Here is a 20,308-nt window from a genome sequence, read left to right as displayed (position 1 = left end):
AGCGGCTGGGCCCGTGAGCCATGGCCACTGAGCCTGCACGCCCGGAGCCTGTGCTCCGCAACGGGAGAGGCCACAACAGTGAGAGGCCCGTGTACCGCAAAAAAAAAAAAAATTACAGAGGTCTGGGCCCCACCCCCTGGACATTCCAGTTCACGAGGTGTGTGTTGAGGCCCAGGTGTCCATATAGATGCATGTTTGTTTCTGATGCACAGGCAGGATAGAGAACCACTGACTGAAAACAATGACAAATAGCAAGGCTGTTATTTTGCCTCTAACTTTTCCCCAAAGAGAAATATCTTCAAAGTTCAAAGACTAGGGCAAAAACCACTCTTGGGTGAACTGAAACCCAAGAGATGTGAACTAATGAATTATATCTAATGAAGTCACCTGGGAGCTATAACTCACCCAGGCCAGATCCTGGAGCAGTTACACTGAGTCTCTGGGGTGGGTATAGCATCACTCTCATTTAAAGTTCCATGGTGGTTCTGTTGTACGGCCGAGTTTGAAAGCCACTGTGCCAGGCCCAGGTGAGTCATCTCTCAGGTTAGTGAAGAATCAGCCGTGCCCACTATTTGGTTATTTGGATTTGATGGAATAGAGCAGTGGTACCAAATGGTGGGACATGGGCAAACAGTCTCCCAGTATTCAGAAAGAGGGAAAATGAGGTTTGGGATACTCTGAGATGGATGTGATTAAAGCAAGTTTCTAGAAGGTTTTATGAGAAGATAGTTTGTGGACACTTAGGGGAAAATGGTAATTGCTTGGAGCCAATTAACTTCACCTCTAGACTAATAGATGAGAGAAATGCTGCAGGCATTGTGTATCTTTATTCCAGCAAAACAATTGAAAGTCTTGGATAGCATCCTCCTGAACAAGATGGAAAAAGTGACCGTGGCTGGTTGATTTACAGTGGATTTAACACCCGTACCCACAAAGTGTGCTGGTGCGACGGGGTAGGTCAGCTTTGTGAGAGAGCTCTTTGCAGAGGGCAGGTCAGATGGCTCTGAGCCTGAACTTCCCTTATATAGTATTTTTATATGCATCTTGTTAAAGAGATGGGAGGCATGCCAATCAGATTTTAGGATGACAGAAATCTGAAGGGTATGGCAGAAAAGATGGATGACAGAATTAAAATGGCATTCACATAGGACTTTAGAGTTTACGCGAGGTTTACTTATATGCTCTCGTGCAATCCTCAGCACGCTAGGTAGATTTATTATCACCACTTTCTTGGTAAATAAACTGAGATTCAGAGAGGTAAATTACAGAATCGTTATTTACGGTAATCTTAACAACCTAGAAATAAGTACCACCATAAGAAGAAATCAAGGTTAAGTGTCAGAGGTTACATCTGGATGCAAAAAATCCACTTCAGAAGTTGGGGATTTGTATTAGTTTCCTAGGACTACCATAAAGTTCCACACGGCGGGTGGCCTACGACAACAGAGATGTATTGTCTCACGGTTCTGGATGCGAAAGTCTTTGATCAGGGCACCTGCAGAGCCGCGCTCCCCCTGACACCTGGAGGGGAGGAATCCTTCCTTGCCTCTTTCAGCTTCTGGTGGCACCAGATGTTCCTTGGCTTGTGGTAGCATCACTCTGCTCTTCGTGTGGGTTTTCCCTGTGTCTCTTCATCCGGTCCTCCCGCTGTGTGCGTCTGCCTCTGTGTCCAAATTTCCCCTTCTTATAAGGTCACCAGTCATACTGGATAGGCCCCACTTTACATCTGCAAAGACCTTATTTCCAAATAAGGCTGAGGTGCTGGTGGTTAGGATTTCAACATAGCTTTTGGGGGAGACACAGTTCAATACATAACAAGGTTAAATTGGGTTGATAAAACTGTAAGAGCGTCACTGTTTTATCACAGTTACCTCAGAAATGATAAAACAGTGACACCGTCTTAGACATTGATTTAATTTGAGAGTTTCCACCGGGTAGAGGGTCATGCCACTTCCCTTGGCATTGCTCAGACCACGGAGTCAGGGATCGAGCCATCGGTTCTGGCCACCACATTCTAAGAAGGAAATGGATTAAAACATGGTAGGGCACCACCATGGCAAGAGAGTTGCTGTGAAAGCTTCCACTGGCAGCCTAGACAAACCCTCGATGTGTCTCGCTGTGTTTTCTATATAGGGAAAATCCAAAAGTATGATCAATTCTTGGTTAACAAAATTAAAAAGGGGGGAAAGGGATAGAAGAATATGTTGAGAGAAATTTCTAGGCAAATGATAGTTGACTTGAATTTCTGTTCCAACCCTCGTTTTTGTCAGGCAAAACAGCTGTGCAGTTATACGTTTCTCATTTCATTTAACGTCATGGGTGAGCGTCTGTGTATAAGCATATGCACGTGTACTTTGTCGATATGTGGGTATAATGAATATATGTGTATATGGAAAGACCCAGTTAACTGATGTTAAGCAAGCATTCTAGTTATTTAAATTCTCCCTTTTTCTTCGAAGATATTTAAAAGAAGAAAGAGCTTAGATAAGAATATTGACATTTCAGAGCTAAGAGGAATCTTGAGTTTGACTGTTGCGCGAATAAGAGGATTTTGAGCAAATGAGTATTAAGGGATTGCCGTGTGCCCTGCTTTGCAGTAGGTACCTCGAGGGATACGAGAGGAAAACGTGACACACATAAAAACATGACAAGGAGGGAGCAAATGCATGTTCCAGGGACTGCCGTGGGGGCTGCAGGAGGGGGGCCGGGGTCGGGGACTCAAGAGGGAGGTGGAACCTGAAAGCTGGATTTTTGGAGACCACGTGGAGACAGCATGTCTCCCCAGAAAGTTAACGGTCACACACATGGGTCCGGGGACCCTAGCTTGTGGTCAGTCTACTGCCTATGCCCTTGCTGTCACGCCAAGCACAGATGAAGAGGCGGTGTGGGACCAGCACGGTGACTACAGGCCCGTGCCCCGGCCCTCGGTGCTTTAGAACAAAGTCATCTGTTGATCTCGTAATCAGATAAAGACAGAAGCAGAAATCGCTGGCTCCTCCGAACGCTTGTATTTATGACTTCAGTTCAGTGAGGGCTATGAAAGAATTGCGCCAGACAGACAGGAAGCGAGCATACAGGCAGCCTGCCCGTGTCCGCACTGGGGTCCAGACACTGCCACAGTCGGCTGAGCCTCCGGCCCTCAGTGGCCTCAGGGCGATTTAAAAGGCAGGTCCCCTACCTTTGCCTCTCCAATGCAGTTTCTCAGAGGCGTCTGGAGTGACCTGTAACTCTGTTTCCATAGTTCTACCTCACTCCCCTGCTGCAGATGCCAGAAGTGTGCCCTCCCCCCAAGGTCAGCCCCAGACCTCAAATCCAAGACCTCACTTCTCAGTGAAGCCAAAGGGAAGAGGAATGTTGTTCTCCCCTGACACCAACTGCAAATACCCACCAAGTCCGTAAACTTCTCTTAGCCCATCTGTCTTGGTAGAATTTGCCCAAACCCTGGTTCATCCTCTTTCTTTCTCAGACCAGCAGTCAAGGAACCCTAGTGGCCCAGGCTGACCACTGCAGGGAGAGGAAATCCCATGAACCAGCTCTAAGCCTGCCTGTCTCTCAGGGCGCTGTGGGGCAGCCATGGGCTGGGGTGCCCTGCTCCAGGCTCTTTGTGAGTCAGACCTCAACCTTCTCCAAACAAAAACACCCTCTGGCACAAGAGTGCCACAGGTTCTGAACCCAGATCACTTCGGTGGCTCTAGATAAAGCAGCAGCAAGAGACGTGCATTCGATTATTTTTTTCCTCTGATATTTCTTGAGCGCTCTCTACGTGCCAGGCAGTACGCCATCCCGGGGATGGAATGGCGGGTTCAACCCAGTCCCTGCCCCCAGGAGCGCACAGATTAGTTGCAAAAGGAGGCGGACACCCAGGGTGGTAAGTGCCGTGATGAGAGTTAGGAGAGGTGATAGAACCCCCCTAAGAGGCCTGGAGGGACAGAGAAGGCTTCCTGAAAGCAGGGCATCTGAGCCAAGATGGGAAGGTGAGCAGAAGTCAGCTCGGTGATGAAGACGGGGCAGGAGGCAAGGAGGGGAGAGGGTGCCGAGGACTAGCTGAACAAAGACTCGGTTGCAGGAGCAAAGCCAATGAGTCCAGAGGACTTCGTGGTTCCCCCGGGCCCGGGAGATGAAGCTGGGCAAGTGGACAGGCACGAGATCCCAGAGGGCCTTAGAAGTGAGTAAGAAACCGGGGCTTTTTCCGAGAGCAGTAAGCCACCGTTGGAAGAATCTCAGTGGCTGGAGGAAGCACGGGACGTTCAGGCAGGCCCTGGCTCAGCACTAGTTCAGGATTTGAAAGCATCCAGAGAACTGTGGGCTCAGGCCCTGCCCTCACGAAGCTCACGGCACCCGTGGGCAGATCACATGGGCTGTGCTGGGGAACACAGCCATGGCCACGGCACACGGTGCTAAGACTCGGAGGCAGGGTAGGATCCCACATTTATTGGGTGCCCATTGTGTGTTGGGGTCCGCACGGAGGCACCTCACATCTGGCATCTCATTTAGTCCTCAAGGCAATCTGTAGGGCACCTGTGACCACCCCCATGTTACAGATGAAAAGACCAAGGCTCAAAGAGGTGACCTTCACAGTGTCATCTAACCAGGATGGGAGGTCAGCCAGTGCTCTTTCTCCTGCATTCAGCCTTCCTTCCGTGTGGGTCAGAGGATGTGGGAAGGACTTAATGGAGGAGACGAGGTGCGAAGAGTTAGAAGGCTGTTCCACTGTCCCAGTGTCACCTCTCAGGCTGTGCGGTGGGGGCCGAGAGTCGGGCATTTAGATATTAGGAGAGGCACATGGGGTGACTAAAGACCCAGTTAAACAGGGAGTGTCTCTAGGAGTTTGCCCATCGGAACCTTGGAGTGGAGTCTCGTGCCAACTCTGTAAGGGAGACAGCAGCTTTCCAAAGAGTAAGACCAGTGAGTATAGGATAAAATCCCCAGTCCTCTCTAAACTTGAGGATGCTATGCTGCCTCCAACGGTATTAACAGGGGATGGGGTTTCTCAGAAATACTTGCTTTGGAAAACTCCCTAAGCCTCTAAGGTTAATTCATAGTCAGGAATTGTTAGTTATTTGAATTGGGAATGAGTGACTGACATGCACCTAAGCTGTCTCCAAGGGAACTAGGGCCTGGGCCGGGTTGCGTAAGGGGTGCGTGAGCCAAGTGCGTTCTTCCGTAGAGCTCTTGAAGAATGGCACACTCGCTCCAATGCCACAGATGATTCTGGGACCACTGGAAAGCCCAGAGCTGAGCTAGATTGCTACCCAAGCCAGCCCGCCATGGAGCTAGAGGCCCTCTGGGAATGACGTCCCTAGCTGTATTGACTGAGCCCGATTCCCTGGTAAGCAGTCAGCAAGTTGGGACATTCAGACATCCTGTGGAATCTAGCTCCGTCACTATGCTCATTTGACCTCAGGAGAGGAAACCAGTTTCCATGACTAATGGACACAAACAATTGAAAGGTGAAGCACAAGTAGTTAAACAGGGGAGCCGATGCCAGAGTGTTTACAGGTTTCCTGAGGTTCTCTATACACTGGCTCCCCTCCCCCATTAGTGACCAGTGAGAGGGAGCCAGGAAGGAAGTGGTCCTGCCCCTGAAAGTACCTGGGCGTAGCCCACCATTGGTGGTGTTACCGATTGAGTTTCCCTCCTGCCCTATTCCTTGCCAATCTTCTTCACCAACTCCCGCCCCTGGTCCCCCTCTCCTCCTGCCCCCACTGAGGATGCCCCTTGGTCGCCTTCTGGGATGATACTCAGTGCTTCCCAAGTCTTAAAGTCTTGCTGCCACCTTTTCCCCATCCTGCTGCTCCCCCAGCACCACGGGCCCATACTCTATAACCCCTCTTCAATCAAAGTGAACCCATCCCTCCTTCGATAGGGATCTTCAGAAGAGGCGTCACCACACCCTTTCCCCAGGCACCTGCCCTCCCACGTCCCTCATGCGTCACTTGGGTTTGGGCTCTGTGGTTCTCCTCTGGAGTTCCTCTCCATGAGGGCCCCCCTTTTCCTCGTGCTCTGTACACACTGGAGATGGAGAACGCGTCATCCTCTTGCCTGGGACCAGCCCTCCTGTAGAAAAGACTAAGCCACTCCTCGGTTTTCCCATCTCAAGGGGCGACACACACATCCTGCTGCGGCAAGTCCTGTTTCCATCCCTGGGGCTTTTCTGTGTCCCCCTTTTGTCTCCCCTCCAAGGTCTCTGAGACCTACTGAACTATGCAGCTCAAGGCCAGAGAGAAGACGCCAAGCAGGACTGATGGGTGCTGAAAGATGGGAGAGACTAGCTCATCTCCGCTCTGTGCTGTCCATCTGATTCAGATCTCAATCTGGGGAAATGTGAAAACAGACTCCCCTGCCAAGCTCACCTCACCATGTCACCACTCTCCCCAGCCCACAGACCTCTCCCACCATGCTGGCTTACCAGCAAGTCGTTCTGGCTTTGCTTCAGCCTAGTGGTTTGACCTAAACGCCTCCTGTTTGAATTTGACTCTTGCCGTGTCTTCCCACGTCTCCAGTACCCAGCTTTCCAGACGTTCTGCACCACGGGAGGCATCGTGCTGAGAGCTGGATTTGAGTCTGGCTCTGCTCTGAACTCATTGGGTGACTCTGGGCAAGTCACCAAACCTTTGTGAGCCACGGTTTCCATATCTGTAAAATCAGGATAATGACACCTGCCTTTTCCAAGGATCAGTGAGCAAATAAACGTGAAGATGCTGTAAACTGTAAAACAGCACTTCCCAGACGATGTTCTGCAGAACTTTGCTCCCATCTTCCTAACCACCTTCCTCTCTGCCAAGGTGCCTTCCTCCCGTCTCTACCGACATGATTGTAACTCATGCTTCAAGTCTCAGCCGGGCCCCGACTACTCCATGAAAGTTTTTCTAACGATTGCAGTGTGTTCTAGACAGGAATACTGATTCCCGATTCAGCAGTGAACCCCCGAAGGCAGAGAGCATTATTCATACTTGCTGATTTTCTCCAAAACCCAGGACTTGTTTGATTGATGCCCTCCACCCTCCACAGACCATAAGCCCAATTTTGGTAACTTGAACCTCCAGCTGGGTATAGGTCTTTCTGAGCTGGGAAGTCAGTGGTGGGCTTGCTGATGTATTCACTCATTCAGTAGATGCTTAGTGCAGGGGACTGCTGGGGACCCAAGGCTAAGTCAGACAAGGGTTCCGCCTTTAAGGAGCTCGTGGTCAGGACAAAAGCATTAACAATTCACTGCAAGTCAGTGTCTTGAGTATAATAATAGAAATAACGTGGGAACACAGAATAGCAGGTGAGGATCAAGGGAGGCTTCCCAGAAGACGGTCCCACCCCCCATCCCATGCATCCTCCTACTTATAGAGAAGATGACATCTGGAGCAGACATGGCAAGGTAATGGGGGGTTTACCTTTATGGAAGAAAGACCACTGGAGACCTTGTGGGAGGGAGATTCAAGTTCACTTCCTGGATCACAGGAAGGGAGGTCTCAGTGGAGCCAGAGGGTTAGGGCAGGTGCTGGAAGGGGGAGTGTCCACAACACACACACAGACATGCACACACACACTCCACCCCACACACACAGTCTATGGGAATCCCACTTCCCTGCTTTTCCATCATACCTCTCACCCCGTCTTCCTCCTCACCTGGACTCATTCTTCCTCTCCAAGTCCTCCATCACCTCCCGGTCCTGGGGCCATTCATCGTTACCTCATTGGAACAGCTCGATGTCTGCTCTCAGTAGCTAGAGGTCTGCTTTGGCGAGAGGCTGGTCAGCGCGATGCCCACTCCCTGCGGGGGGCCCTGGGGAGGAAGGTCAGCCTGGAGTCAGTGCTTTCTCTTATCTTCCCACAGAAAACCAAAAGAGACGTCAATAATTTTGACCAAGACTTTACCCGGGAAGAGCCGGTACTCACGCTCGTGGATGAAGCGATTGTGAAGCAGATCAACCAGGAGGAATTCAAAGGCTTCTCCTACTTTGGTGAAGACCTGATGCCCTGAGAAGCCGCTCCAGGTGGAGTTCGGTGATGCTGCAAGCAGGGGCGCTGGGAAGATTCCTATTTTCCCGTAGGACGGTCTTGAACTACTTCTCCTCCCCGGAGCCCCAGTCCCTTGTCCACCCTCTATTTATTGCATTCCCTCCCCCCAGGCCAGCTCCTCCCTCTTCCCACCTGGTGACCAGAAGGCACTCTTGGTTCCTGTCTCACCAGTAATGCAGAATCGTGTGGCGTCAGCAGTTCACTGGACCCAGTGCCGAGTCTGGTCCGTTGGCAAGCCTGGCTTCACTCCACGGGGGCTTCTGGCAGGGAAGCGACTTCAGGCCTTTTACTGAAAAGAAAAGGAAAAAAAAAAACAACAAAAAAAAGCTAACGAGACTCTGGCTCTGCTCATGGACGCAGAGTCCTGACAACTCTTGCTTCTCATCCCTCCAGTCCCCCCCGCCTGCCACCATCTGCCATTCTATCCAATAGAAGAGACTGGTGCTTCTTCAGCCCAAAGATGGGCGCCCTCAAGGCACGCCCAGGAAGGAGAGAGGCTGGGAGATGCCCGGGTTGGCTCCCTGTGTTGGTTTGCTCTGGAATGGCTAATTCTCGCTTGCTTTGGTTTTAGCTTCGGGGCATGCCAAAGTTGTGTAAGCATGTGTCTCGTGGAAGAAATCGCTCTCCGTAGAAAAAGAAATTTGATTTTGAACTCGATTAACATTTGAAAAATAGATGATCAAATTTGCTTTCTAATTGGCCAAAAGATATAAATTCCAGTGTTAATACAGGTATATATTAAAGGGCTAATAAATCATCGTCCAAGGTTTATGCTCTTAATGCTTTCGTGGCACGTGAGGCTCTGTGAATTGAGAGAAAAGGAAACTAGTAGTGCTCTTCGTTATTCAAGTTCTGCCTGAACTCCAAGGCCACCGCAGAGATGGCCGAGGCCTTGGGGTTCTAGCAAAACTCGCCTCCCAAATTCTCTTTCCAGTTTCGTCCTAAGTCCCCAGCATCAACTCTATTTATTTTCTGCAGCAGTGTGCAATTTTTGCGCACTTCTCCCAAATGGTAGTACTACTGTGCTGTGGTTTTTAAACATTAAATGTGTAAAGTTAAATATGAAATATCTGCTTTTGGAACATGCAGAATGAGGCTTAACATGGGTTATGCAGAGGGTATCAGGAGATTGAAGAGCGACTTATTTGAAAACTGACAGGGTGGCAAGATGCGCTCGGAGTTTTGTTTCTGTGTGACATGGAATGGCGACTCATGTGGACACTATTTAATGGATGTGACATTACCTCCTGTAGATATGCTAACAGTGTTACATTCTTTGATTTCCAAGGGTTCTCTGTGGCTTTGTGTACATGTTTCCTGGAGGTCGTTTGATTATCTATTTTACTGAACCGATTTAGCAGGGAATGGAATCCATTCCAACTGTTGCACGTGGATTTCCCAGCTGCCCCTAAATATATATACTTGTGAGTGGCAAAGTGGCACTAATGAAGCTTTTTGCCTTTTGTACATTTGAGACTTTTGTATATAGTGTTTGCTGCAAGGCCTGTGGAATTAATTCATTGAATTTAGAGGTATCAACTGCTGCATGTTCAGGCATATTATAAAACTTTAGTCTATGAAAGAATAATTATAATAATGTCCAGGTGCAATACTCTCTGAGTGTATTGGTTCAAGTTACCGAGAGATAAGGTGTGTTTCCTTCTTTCTTTTTTTTTCTCGGGGGGGTGAGGGGTGTTCTTTGTATTGTTTATTTCATTTTGGTTTATTTTAAAAGATGTAAACTCACATATAGTTCTCCTGCGCTCTGTTATGCCCTGATAGAGATGGGAAAGAGAAAGGAATGTTCTGGATGGTGGTTTCGAAGTTTGGTCAGTGACTAGCTGCGGCCCATTACCTGGTGTCCATATGTGTATCTGGCTAGTCACGTAGCCTTGGTTACTAGTGATGCCATTCAGTTCTCTTTTGTTTTGATTTTTTTAAAAACTCAGGTGTAATTATTAACTGTTCTTATGATAATTTCAAATATTATGCTGTATCAATTTGTGTGTTTGGCATACCAGTGAAGAGATGAAGAACAGTAGGTTAATTGATCTTCGGTAACTTGACGTACTGGGGAGAGACTGTCTTCTGGAGTTGAGGACAAGCACAGAAACATCTTCATGGTGGCATCATCTCATTCTTTAGGAAGACATGACAATACTGCCCATCTTACTCATGCATCACCACTGCTCTCTGTTTTCTCCTCTGCTTCCTTCACCCTGATGGACTTTGAAACACCAAGCAGACTCTAACTATAATGCCAACTGGCCTTGTCCAAGGTATTCCCGTGTCAGCAGGGGCTGGACCTTCCTGAAGGACAACTGGCATTTTTGTTGGGAAGTCAAATAATAATACATTCCACCAGGCAGCTCCAGGCAGCCACTCAGCGGGTTGCCTGGCCCAGAGATGCCCCCTTCCAGCCCCCAAAGCTGGGCTGGCTGGGATGCCTCCTGTTTGGGGCTGGAGCTCATCAAGTTCTCACACAGGCAGATTCAAATCCCACGTAGTCTATAGAATAAGGCTTGTGTGTTCCGTGAGTAGTCATTGTTTCATTTTAGCTTTCACAAGAGTTTGGAAGCAGACACACTGTTTCATTTCTGCCAGTTCTTTCTAATCTTTCCAGGTCGCTCACTCACTTTTTTTTTTTTTTTTTAAGAAAAAACGGGGGACGGGAGTGCAAAAAAAAGCCAAAAAAATATATGAAGGATAGCTGTTCTCCTGTGTTCTCTCATAATGGACTTTGTGAAGTGGAAACATTTTTTTTTGCCTCCAAAGGTGAAAAAACAATGCATTCTTGCTTTAAAAAAAAAAAAAAAAAAAACAAGGCTAAAAAATTACCTCTTTTTAAATTATGTGCAAAATAATTCTGGCTAAATATAAAATGTATTCAATTTTAGGGATTTTTTTTGTATTGTGACGCTTTATTTGTACATTTTTTCCCTTTCTGGATGTAATTTTAATCTCTTGCCATTCATTAGTGTTATTTCATTGTAAACATTATTGTGCCAAATGTACTGTATTCAAAAGGATGTGAATGTGTATTGTTTCGGAACCTAATAAATACAATGACGTGAAATCTTCTTTCTCAGTCCTGATGAACATTTTTATCTCCTTGGTGAGTGTCAGGGTGGCACTAGTGAAGCGTACTGCGTTTTAGACATTAGGGATTCCACATTCCCAAACCTAGATGTGGTTTCAGCTTTTCTCTTACCCTTTGAAGACGCACAAAGGATGCACATGACCATATCGGCAATGCCCAACGCCCACCCCTGCCTGGCCTCTGTTTCGGGGACTGCCAGCCAGAGGCGTGGAGGGCGCCTGAGCAGACTGGGTGTGGCTCTGGGCTGCCTGGGTGTGGAGCTGCCCTGGAGTGCCAGCAGTTGGGCAAGCAACGCAGGAGCACTTCGTTTTCATCTTTCTAGAGAAGCAAATGCTGGATCTCCTTGCAACCCATTCAAGCCTCTTCAGGACTCAGTTTCTGACCGGCTGCTCAGAACTTTAGGCCTTGGGAGTCCTAGAAACCCATGCGAGGCTGGGAGCCCCTTGGAGGCTGGGCCTGGAGCACGGGCTAGCCAGTGGGGCTCCATGCTTGGCTTGCACCCTCCCTGCCACTCAACCAGCGTTCATGGCCATCACAGTGACTCTGAGCTCTCCAGGCTCCTCCTTCACGCTGGGGCTCCTTTCTCACACTCCACTCATGTTGCACTGCTCCTGCTAGGCTCCTCCGCTTCCTTCTCCAGCATAGAATTTTCAAGAATGTTTGAAACCCAAAAGGATGCTCTAGAGTACACCAGAAATTTCAAGTAACCAGAACTCCCTGTTTCTTAAGAGCTATGGGCATGATTGCAGTTTTACAATTTGTCATCCTCAGGCCATCCTAAGGAGATGGACTAACTTATCACCCTTTCAGCCCTTACAATCACTTCAAAAGCCCTCCCATGACTTTGCTATGTCATCCTGAAGGTACTCGCCTCTCAGTCCCCTCTCCCACCCCCACCAGCAACATCGTCTGCCTACCTGGAGATGTAAGCATGGACCTCCAGACCCACTCCAAGAAGAAGGTTGTATTTATCTATTTTTCTCTCTGGTTCAGGCAGCTGTTTCTAAGTAAGTGACCATCCCAGGAGAAACAAGCTTCCCACCAGTGTGTCTGAGTTTAAATTAAAAAAGAACTGAATTAAAAGATGCTGTTCTTAGAAGGTCAGAAGACACCTCCAAGCATTTCAGTGAACGAAATATGACCAGTCTACGCCTCCCTTGTCTAGTGGTCCAGAAGAGACAGCTCCAAAGTCCTGGAGATGAGGAAATCCATCCTCCCAAAATCTGTGTGCTCCACAAGTCACACAGAAGCGATAAGAAAGGTCAATGGCTGATCAGAGTCCCTGGTTTGGAACCTCTTCCCTCAATCCCAACCATGTTCTGGGAGAGGAAGCCAAGCACTGCCATGCCTATTCCAGGAAAGCCGCCATGGCCACTGGTCCCTGACAAGGGTTGTTAGGTGGCTCCGGAGCTCCTTGAGGAAATCCTGTCTGTGTGGCTTTGCCCCCGAGCTGAGAAACGGCAGGTCTAACGGATTTCTTGCAGAGGGAATCTCTGGGAAGACTGGTCCTTCTCTATTTCCTTGTACCTGAGTACAGTCCAGTGCTTGGATTACTAGGAACCTGAAGATCCCCATGCAATAAAATTACTGAACCACAAAGCATGCGTCGTCATAGTGCTTACCGTGACAGAGAGACGGAGTGAAAAGAAAGCGTAGAAGCCACATCATGAAGCCTGTTTTTCACTTTGAAGTTCTTTAGCCTAGACAGTGATACAACTTGTGTGGTATGCCTTAAGCTAGACCTGAAGGATGATCAGCTGTCCTAATCAGGAATACACCCTCCAGGGATGGGCAGCTGATTGAATAAATAGACAGTGTTTATTCAGAAGGTACTACAAGTGCTTCAGCTCTCTTTTAACTCCCATCCACTCCTGGGGGTTTTGTTATTAGCATAAAGAATGCTAGAAAAGGATTCCTAAGGAAACCCATAGCTTGTTAATTAGCATAAAGGATGTCAGAAAGGTAACATTAGTGATGTATGAGGTAAGTAGATTGGCAAAGATATTTAAGACAAATCTCCATATTAAAAAAAAAAACAGGATATAAGAAACTAGAGAGCCTTCAATTTCCCTAGTAGTCAGGGAGATGCAAATTTAAATCAAACTGCAATACCACTTCACACCCACCAGAATGACTAAATCAAAAAGGCAGGCTTATCAAGGTTTACTAAGGATGTGGAACAACCGGAACTTGCAGTGTCTCAGGTTTGAGTCTAAAGTGGTGCAACGACTTTGGAAAACTTCGGCAGTATCGACTAAAGCTAAATATGTATACGCTTGACGCAACAGAACATTTATCCGGTGAATAAATGAATTGGGGGATGTTTATACAATAGAGCACTAGGTAGACATGAGAATGAACGATTTACAACCACACACAACATCGTAGATGAACCTCACCACACAGCATTGAGTTTAAGAAGCCAGGCACAGTACAGACCGTGCGATTCCATTTACATAAAATACAAAACAGACAATCCGTGCTGCTAGAAATCAGTCTAGTGGTTGCCCTTGGGGGAGGAGAGGCCATGACTAGGAGGGGGCGTGAAAGGGCTTCCGGAGAGATGCTTTAGTCCCCTTATGATCTGTGCACTTTTCTGTGTATGTACTGTATGTCAGTAAAAAAGTTTCCCCCCCAAATCTAGAATGCCCTTGTTCTGTCACCCTTAGGGCTGGCACCCAGGCTGGATCTGTAAGCTGTCCGTGTCTCCCTGCTGTCCGGGAGGCATCTTGGTTCTCTTACTCCCGTAGAGTAGCCTGATCCCGTGGCTGGAATAGAGTGGCATTTGCCTTGGGTGGACCTTTCCTGCGAGACACTATTGGAAACATCCAGACAGACAGCTGGAACTTCACGGAGCTTTCAGAGTGGCCCCAAGACTCTTCAGGGCCTGCTTGCTGATAAAATGTCTACATGTCTCTGAATGTGGTCTGTGAGGTCATTAGGGGGCAGCTAGGCTTCCCCTTTGGCATCTACTGAGATCTACCCCAAAGAGCCCAGGGTGTGCATCATGAAATTGGCTTACGCAGTCCACAACAAGCAAGGTTTGGTTTCATTGCTTTCACCTCGGGCAGGTAACTACCTTTCTAAACCTGTTTCCACGTTTATAAAATGGCTATAACAAGACTGAATTTTCAAAGACCTGTTCTGAAATGTCAGCGAGATAAAAGTCTCCAGAGCGCTGTGCCTAGTACTGTTGACTTTGCAGGAAAAAAAAAAAAACGGGGCTTGAGAGGATGGTCATGTCCCAGGTCTTGGGTGAGCCCCTGGGATGGGCCACCAGGTAAGGGTTAAGAATTCAAGAGCGAGTCATAGCGGTAAAAGGTGAAAGCAGGTTTACTTAGAGAGATATACATTCTATAGACAGAATGTGGTCCGTGCCTGAAAGTGAGAGCGGCCCCGAAATATGGGGTTAGTTTTTATGGGCTGGGTAATTTCATAGACTAACGAACGGGAGGATTATTCCAACTATTCTGGGGAAGGGAGTAAGGATTTCTAGGCACTGGGCCACTGCCCACTTTTTGCCTCGGAACTGTCATGGCACCTGGGAGGGTGTCATTGAGCATATGCTAATGCATTACGGTGAGCATGTCATGAGGCTCAAGGTCTGCAGGAAGTCGAACCTTCAGCCATCTTGGACCTACTTGATTCTAACCAGTTTATGTTGTGTCCTCAATGGCTCTGTCGTTCTTTTCAAGGTTGTGCCCTGATCCCTCCCCTCCTGTCTGTCTCATTGCTACTATTTCTCCTCCTCCCCACATCCTTCTCATCTTTCAGTGCCCTCTCACCACTGCCTCTTCCAGGAAGCCTACCTGGGTAACACAAACCTGACCCCTTTCTCCGGACTTCCCTGGCCTCATCTGCAGGGCTTTGTCCCTTGCGTCTGCCTTACGCTGCTCTTCTGTATCAGGCCCGGTCTCGTCTCCTGCTGTAAGTTTGAGAGTCGGGACCTTGTCTTTGCAGCTTGTGCTCCCTTGCTGCCCCAGAGAGGGTCCTTCATGGCGTGGGGTGTGTCAGGTGGCCCAGGAGTGCTGAGGGGCAGGACGCCGGAATGAGGAGGGGAACACAAGTCAGAGAGAAAAAAGAAAGGTGGCTCTTGTCTATACCAGGTCGCTCTTCCCAGGGTGCAGGCTGGGCTCTGATCGAGAAGGGCAATGCTGCAGTAACCCTCACACCATGTCTCAGCAGGGGATTGGCAAGGTCCCGGAATCCTTTAAAGTAGTGTGATGGTCTCTGCAAGTGGTACAATCTCTGAGAGGGCCCAACCCTCCTCTTGAGTAAAGACCCCCTTGTCTTTGTGTAGGATGGGGGAGTTCAACTTTCACTGCCTACTTTCTCAGGGTCAGGTAGACACCGCCTGAGGGTTGAGATCAGACCAGCCTCAGTTCTAGGACCCAAATGCTGCATAAACAATTGCAAACCTCACTGCTTCTCAGGCTTTCTGCACTTTGCAGCAGCTACCTTCTTTGGCTGTCGTGAGAGGCTTTGAAAGGGCCCTTTCTGGGCGCCAATTGTAGATCTTCATCCTTCATGCTTCCGTCTTTAGGTTATTAATCACTTAAGTGTAACATGTATCATCTTCGTTGTTCCAGACATTGTGCTAAGTACTTCACGTAAGTCATCTATTTAAAACCTCACCCAAAAAGCACGTGGAATAGATATTCTAGTTATCCCCATTTCATAGATGAGGAAACTGAGGCTCAGAAATTATATAACTTATTTAGTCCTTACAACTCCAGGAAACTGTTGTATTCTTATGCCCATTCTACAATAAAATCAATTGCCCAAATTCTCAGACCCAGTAGAAGCTGTTTGGACAGGACATAGTATTTACACATAGGACAGGTGACAGAACTATTCATTCACTCATTTATTCAATAAATTTATTCCACAAATGTTCATAAAGTTCCTACTGCATGCCAGCCATTCACCTAGACATCACTAAACAAAAATCTGCATTCTTACAAATCTTACGTGGGGGTGGGTTATTGACAGACAGTAAGCAAGAAACATGACCATTAGTGTGAATTATATAATGTGTTAGAAGATCCAGGCCACCCCTAAGAAGCACCCCTTTGAAGCAAAGGTACACATGGAGGTCCAGACCAGAGGGCTGAATATTTTTTGTTATAAATCAAGCTATTGTTAAATAAAATACGCTCTAGCCTTGTCCCTTGACAAAGACACCATCCTAACAACGTGCAAGGCCAGGTGTGAATTTGGAGAGCAGGAGGAGAGTGGGAGGAGAGAGCAAGGGGGGAGAGGGACTCGTGAAGGAGGAGAAAGACCAGGAGGGAGGAGTGGGCAGTGGCTCACTGCCCTGGCAACGTGAGTCCATGACTCTGTGCCCCCAGCCGTGTCAGCCGCTCTAAGGAGGTCCCACTCATGAAGGCCCATCCTAGTGGGCACTGTTCACCAAGAGGCAACAGTAGTGACCCACAACACAGCATATGAACTCAGAGCAAGGAGGGGACTGGGTAGTCCCTCCCTTGTAGCCCTCCCATTTAGCCAAGGCCAATTCCTCCCCCGGAGCTCAGCCCCACCGTAGGGGTGGGATCAGAGGGCCTTTTTCTGGTCAATACCTCCTTCAAAATCGTGGTCCATGCTCAGGTCCTTCTTTAAAGGGCCCTGCTTTTCATTGCACCCATCGCAGCTGTGCTTGGGGGTGTTTAAACTGTCTCTCATGTGGATATTGGGGTGAGGTGAGGGCTCCTGGGTGATCCCTGGCAGGGGAAGAGGACAGATAGAGTCCAGCCTGGTGAGGATAAATGCCGCCACAGGCAAGGGGGCTGGGGCCAAGCAGGAGAGTCTGTTCTCCCAAATCGCCAAATCACTAGGCAACAGGCAGTTAAAGAAACGAGGCGAGCGGGGTGATTGCTAGAGACCAGGATGTGCCTGCAGGGGTAGAAGGGAGGGGAGGCAGGGGCCTGGGCAGGAGCCAGCAGCAGCTGCTAGGAGAACTATTTTGGCAGAAGTGGAGCTGATTAGATGGCTCGGGAACAGATGTGCCCCTATCTCTTGCCTAGGTACCCCTCTGCCCTCCGTCGGAGGGAAGGAGACTGGCTGCCGATGTGCCTTCCCTGGGCCAGCTGGGCACCGTTCCACTGGGGAGGTGGTCATTATTAGGTCCCCCGTTTGAGAAGTGAGGGTTCTGAGGCACAGCAAAGTCAGGAAATTCTCCAAGCCATGCAGGCAGCCCCTGGCAGATCCAGGACGAAGCCTGTGATTTATATCTGCCTCCAGTTGGGGCCAAAGACTTTGCTCTTCCCACTGGGTTCTTGGTCGTTGTCCCAACACAGGTCCTGCGTGCTTTTGGCTTCCCTCTTCTAAGAAATTCCACCTCCTTGTGAAATGATACGATTGTTTGATGGCATTAGACTGTGTTGCTCTGTCTAAAGACTACGGACGTGAGCCCTAAGGAAGGTGCGGCTGGGAAATCGGGCAGAGGCATCTGGGGACTCTTATTACTCTCCTTTCCCACCCTTTTCTCTGTGCCACCTCCTAGCAGGGCCCTGAGAGCTGGTCCTCAAGCCCAGCAAAGCCTACATCCTCTACCCTCAGACACCCCTCCCACCACCAAAAAAAGAAACCATCCCTATGGACTATTCTAAGCAGGAAGCCGAGTTTTCAGTTCACTGGAAAACAGGAAATGCCTCCAAGGGTCTGAAGTCTTTTTAGTCCCTGCGCCCTCCATGCAGGGTCTGCATCCCAGGCCAGCTGTTGAGGACGACGCCCTAGAAGCAAGGTCATCCCAACCCCCAGCACCGAGAGTGTGACCCTTGGTGCCACTCAAAAGCCCCCTCTACTGTTGGAGCCAGAGCTGACGTCATCTGCTGCTCAGGAGACTGGACATTCTGGACCAGGCAGGAGGGCTCGGGATTCCAGGGATGCAGCGCGAGCACCTCAGAGGATCATTCGCTTTGCGAGGAGCAGATTCTGACCGTGGACGGAGCTCTCACCCCAGCCAAAGGCTGACCACTGATCCCCGCCAGATGGATCTGTAAACCCTGCCAGAGACTGGCTGACCCCCAACAAAGCCTGACGCCCTAGCCCTCTCCTATAGTTGATTACCCCATCCTGGCTCTAGACTGACCCTCTCACCTTGACCTTGTCAGAAGCTAACCTTGAATACTAGCCACAGCAAAGCTTTCTAACCCTGGGCACAGACCAAACTCAGGTGCTTGCCAGCTTCCTCATCCATTCACAATCATCACTGAGCTTCTGTGGAGTTCCATGTGCTGCGAGCCCAGCACAGTCCTCACAGACCCTACAGCCTGGGGGAGGAGGTGGGCCCCACACAAGCTTTAATCAGATTGTGAGCTGGGGGGAAGGGTAAACAGAGGCTTGTCGGACACCCTGGCACTGTCTCCAACTTTGCTGGGTGACCTTGGGTTGGTCACATCACCTCCTGGGCCAGGGTCTTCTGCCTTCCTCTGCAGTGGGCTGGTGTGTCTAGATGGTGTCCAGGATTCCAGTCCTCAATAGCACATGCCAATGGTGGAAGCCTAGACCACCCTCAGCATCTGGGATGTGAGGCGTCATCACTAGGGTTGGTGTTACTCTTGCGAGTAGGAAAGCCAGACTCAGGAAGATAGAGACAATCAGGCACCTTCCCTTCCGCATGGTAGATGGGGATTCAAGGAATCCCTCCTCTGTTTGAACATTGGTTTCCTGCTTCCACTACAGACAGTGGGGCCCTGATTGGACACCATTGATTCTTCTTCCTGCCTCAGCTTTTCCGTCTGTAAAACGAGCTGTGACACCAGCAGTTTGGGAACTTTGGAGGCAAACAGAGGGGCCTGTATGAACATGTGGTGATTCAGACAGAAGACTTTTCACTGACTGGAAAGCAAAGATTCTGGCTGTCTTTGTGTTAACCTAAACGTTAGAGGAAATAGGATGATTTATGATCAAGATCACCCAGGGCCTGGCACGGCCTGATTTCCCCAAAGGGCACTGGGATGGGGGTGGGCAGAGTGTGGATGGCTGTGGAGGGAACAGACTATTACCTGAAACCTTGTCCCCACCTGCCATCATATCTCTCATGCACTGCCCACTGCCTGAAAGTCTACTGTCATGAAGAAGTAGCAACGTCAAGAACAGGCGCTGTGCACATCACCTGCGTATCACCTGTCACTGGCCTACGTCCTTTACCAGCACTCTTCCTTGAATCAGCTGAGAGCAGGACCCTGAAAGAAGAGCAGATACTGACTGGGAAAATCCACTGGAGCAGCTGAAGATAGATAGGTCTAGAGGAGCAGTGCTCAAAGTGAGGTCTGACGACTCCTGGGGGTCTCTAAGATTTTTTTCAGGGAATGCGTTAGTTATCTCTTGGTGTGTCATAAACTACCCCCAAGACTCAGCAGCTTAAAACAACAAATATTTATCACCTCGCGGTATCTCACAGTAAGTCAGGACTTAGCTGGATGCCTCCCGTCAGGGTCTCTCACAGGCTACCATCAAGGTGTCGGCTGGGGCTGCGGTCTCATCTGACTCACCTGCGGGAGCGTCAGCTTCCAAGCTCAAGGCCGCGGTTGTTGGCAAGATTCAGTGAGGAGCTTCCTCACTTGGGGCCTCGGTTCCTCACTGGATTTCGGCCAGAGGCCTCTCTCTGTCCCTTGTCAGGTGGGTCTTTCCATCCTGAAGCTTGGAACATGGCAGCTGACTTCTCTCCGAGCAAGAGAGCAAGAGAGGGCCCCCTCTAGACGGAAGCCACAGTCTCTCTGGGACGTAATCTTCAGAGTGTCATGCCATCACTTTTGCCATGCCACTTGTACCACTCACTTCCTTGGAGTGAGTCATCTGACCCAGCCTACACCCAAGGGGAGGGGATTACGAAGGGTATGAAGGTCAGGCAGTGGGGAGCCCTGGGAGACACTTTACAGGCTGCCTGACACAAGGCATCTGCGAGAGTTTCTTTCCAGCTACCTACCTCTGGGATACTTGACTTTCTTCCCATGCTTCAACCAAAACACATAAGAGATTTCATGCAGAAGCACATATAAGAATCCAGCTGGGGCTTCCCTGGTGGCGCAGTGGTTGGGAGTCTGCCTGCCGATGCAGGGGACACGGGTTCGTGCCCCGGTCCGGGAAGATCCCACGTGCCACGGAGCGGCTGGGCCCGTGAGCCATGGCCGCTGAGCCTGCACGTCCGGAGCCTGTGCTCCGCAACGGGAGAGGCCACAACAGTGAGAGGCC

At 49.3% G+C, this 20,308-nt stretch overlaps 1 protein-coding gene and 1 long non-coding RNA gene across 4 annotated transcripts in view; one reads left to right on the top strand and one right to left on the bottom strand.

Annotated features, from left to right (window-relative positions):
* PRKCE (protein kinase C epsilon) overlaps positions 1–20,308 on the top strand; it is a 683,788-nt gene that overhangs the window by 527,411 nt on the left and 136,069 nt on the right. Inside the window, exon 15 of one of the 3 annotated variants that reach the window (XM_033838611.2) lies at positions 7,829–11,094. The exons of the other annotated variants lie outside the window; for them this stretch is intronic. Within the exon in view, the coding sequence (XP_033694502.1) occupies positions 7,829–7,975 (147 nt within the window). The 3' untranslated portion in view covers positions 7,976–11,094. Of the gene's footprint in view, positions 1–7,828; positions 11,095–20,308 lie in introns of those variants that run through there. 3 annotated transcript variants of the gene reach the window in all.
* Positions 803–19,838, bottom strand: LOC109551129 (uncharacterized). Its single transcript, XR_012325845.1, has 3 exons — positions 19,609–19,838; positions 7,891–8,302; positions 803–7,777 (listed from the first exon to the last, which is right to left on the bottom strand). It is a non-coding gene; the product is annotated as an uncharacterized lncRNA (long non-coding RNA).

The sequence above is a fragment of the Tursiops truncatus genome, chromosome 14, assembly GCF_011762595.2.
Source record: "Tursiops truncatus isolate mTurTru1 chromosome 14, mTurTru1.mat.Y, whole genome shotgun sequence".
Lineage (NCBI taxonomy): Eukaryota > Metazoa > Chordata > Mammalia > Artiodactyla > Delphinidae > Tursiops > Tursiops truncatus.
Note: the sequence above shows the minus strand (reverse complement) of the source record. Positions and strands in the feature narration are given on the sequence as shown.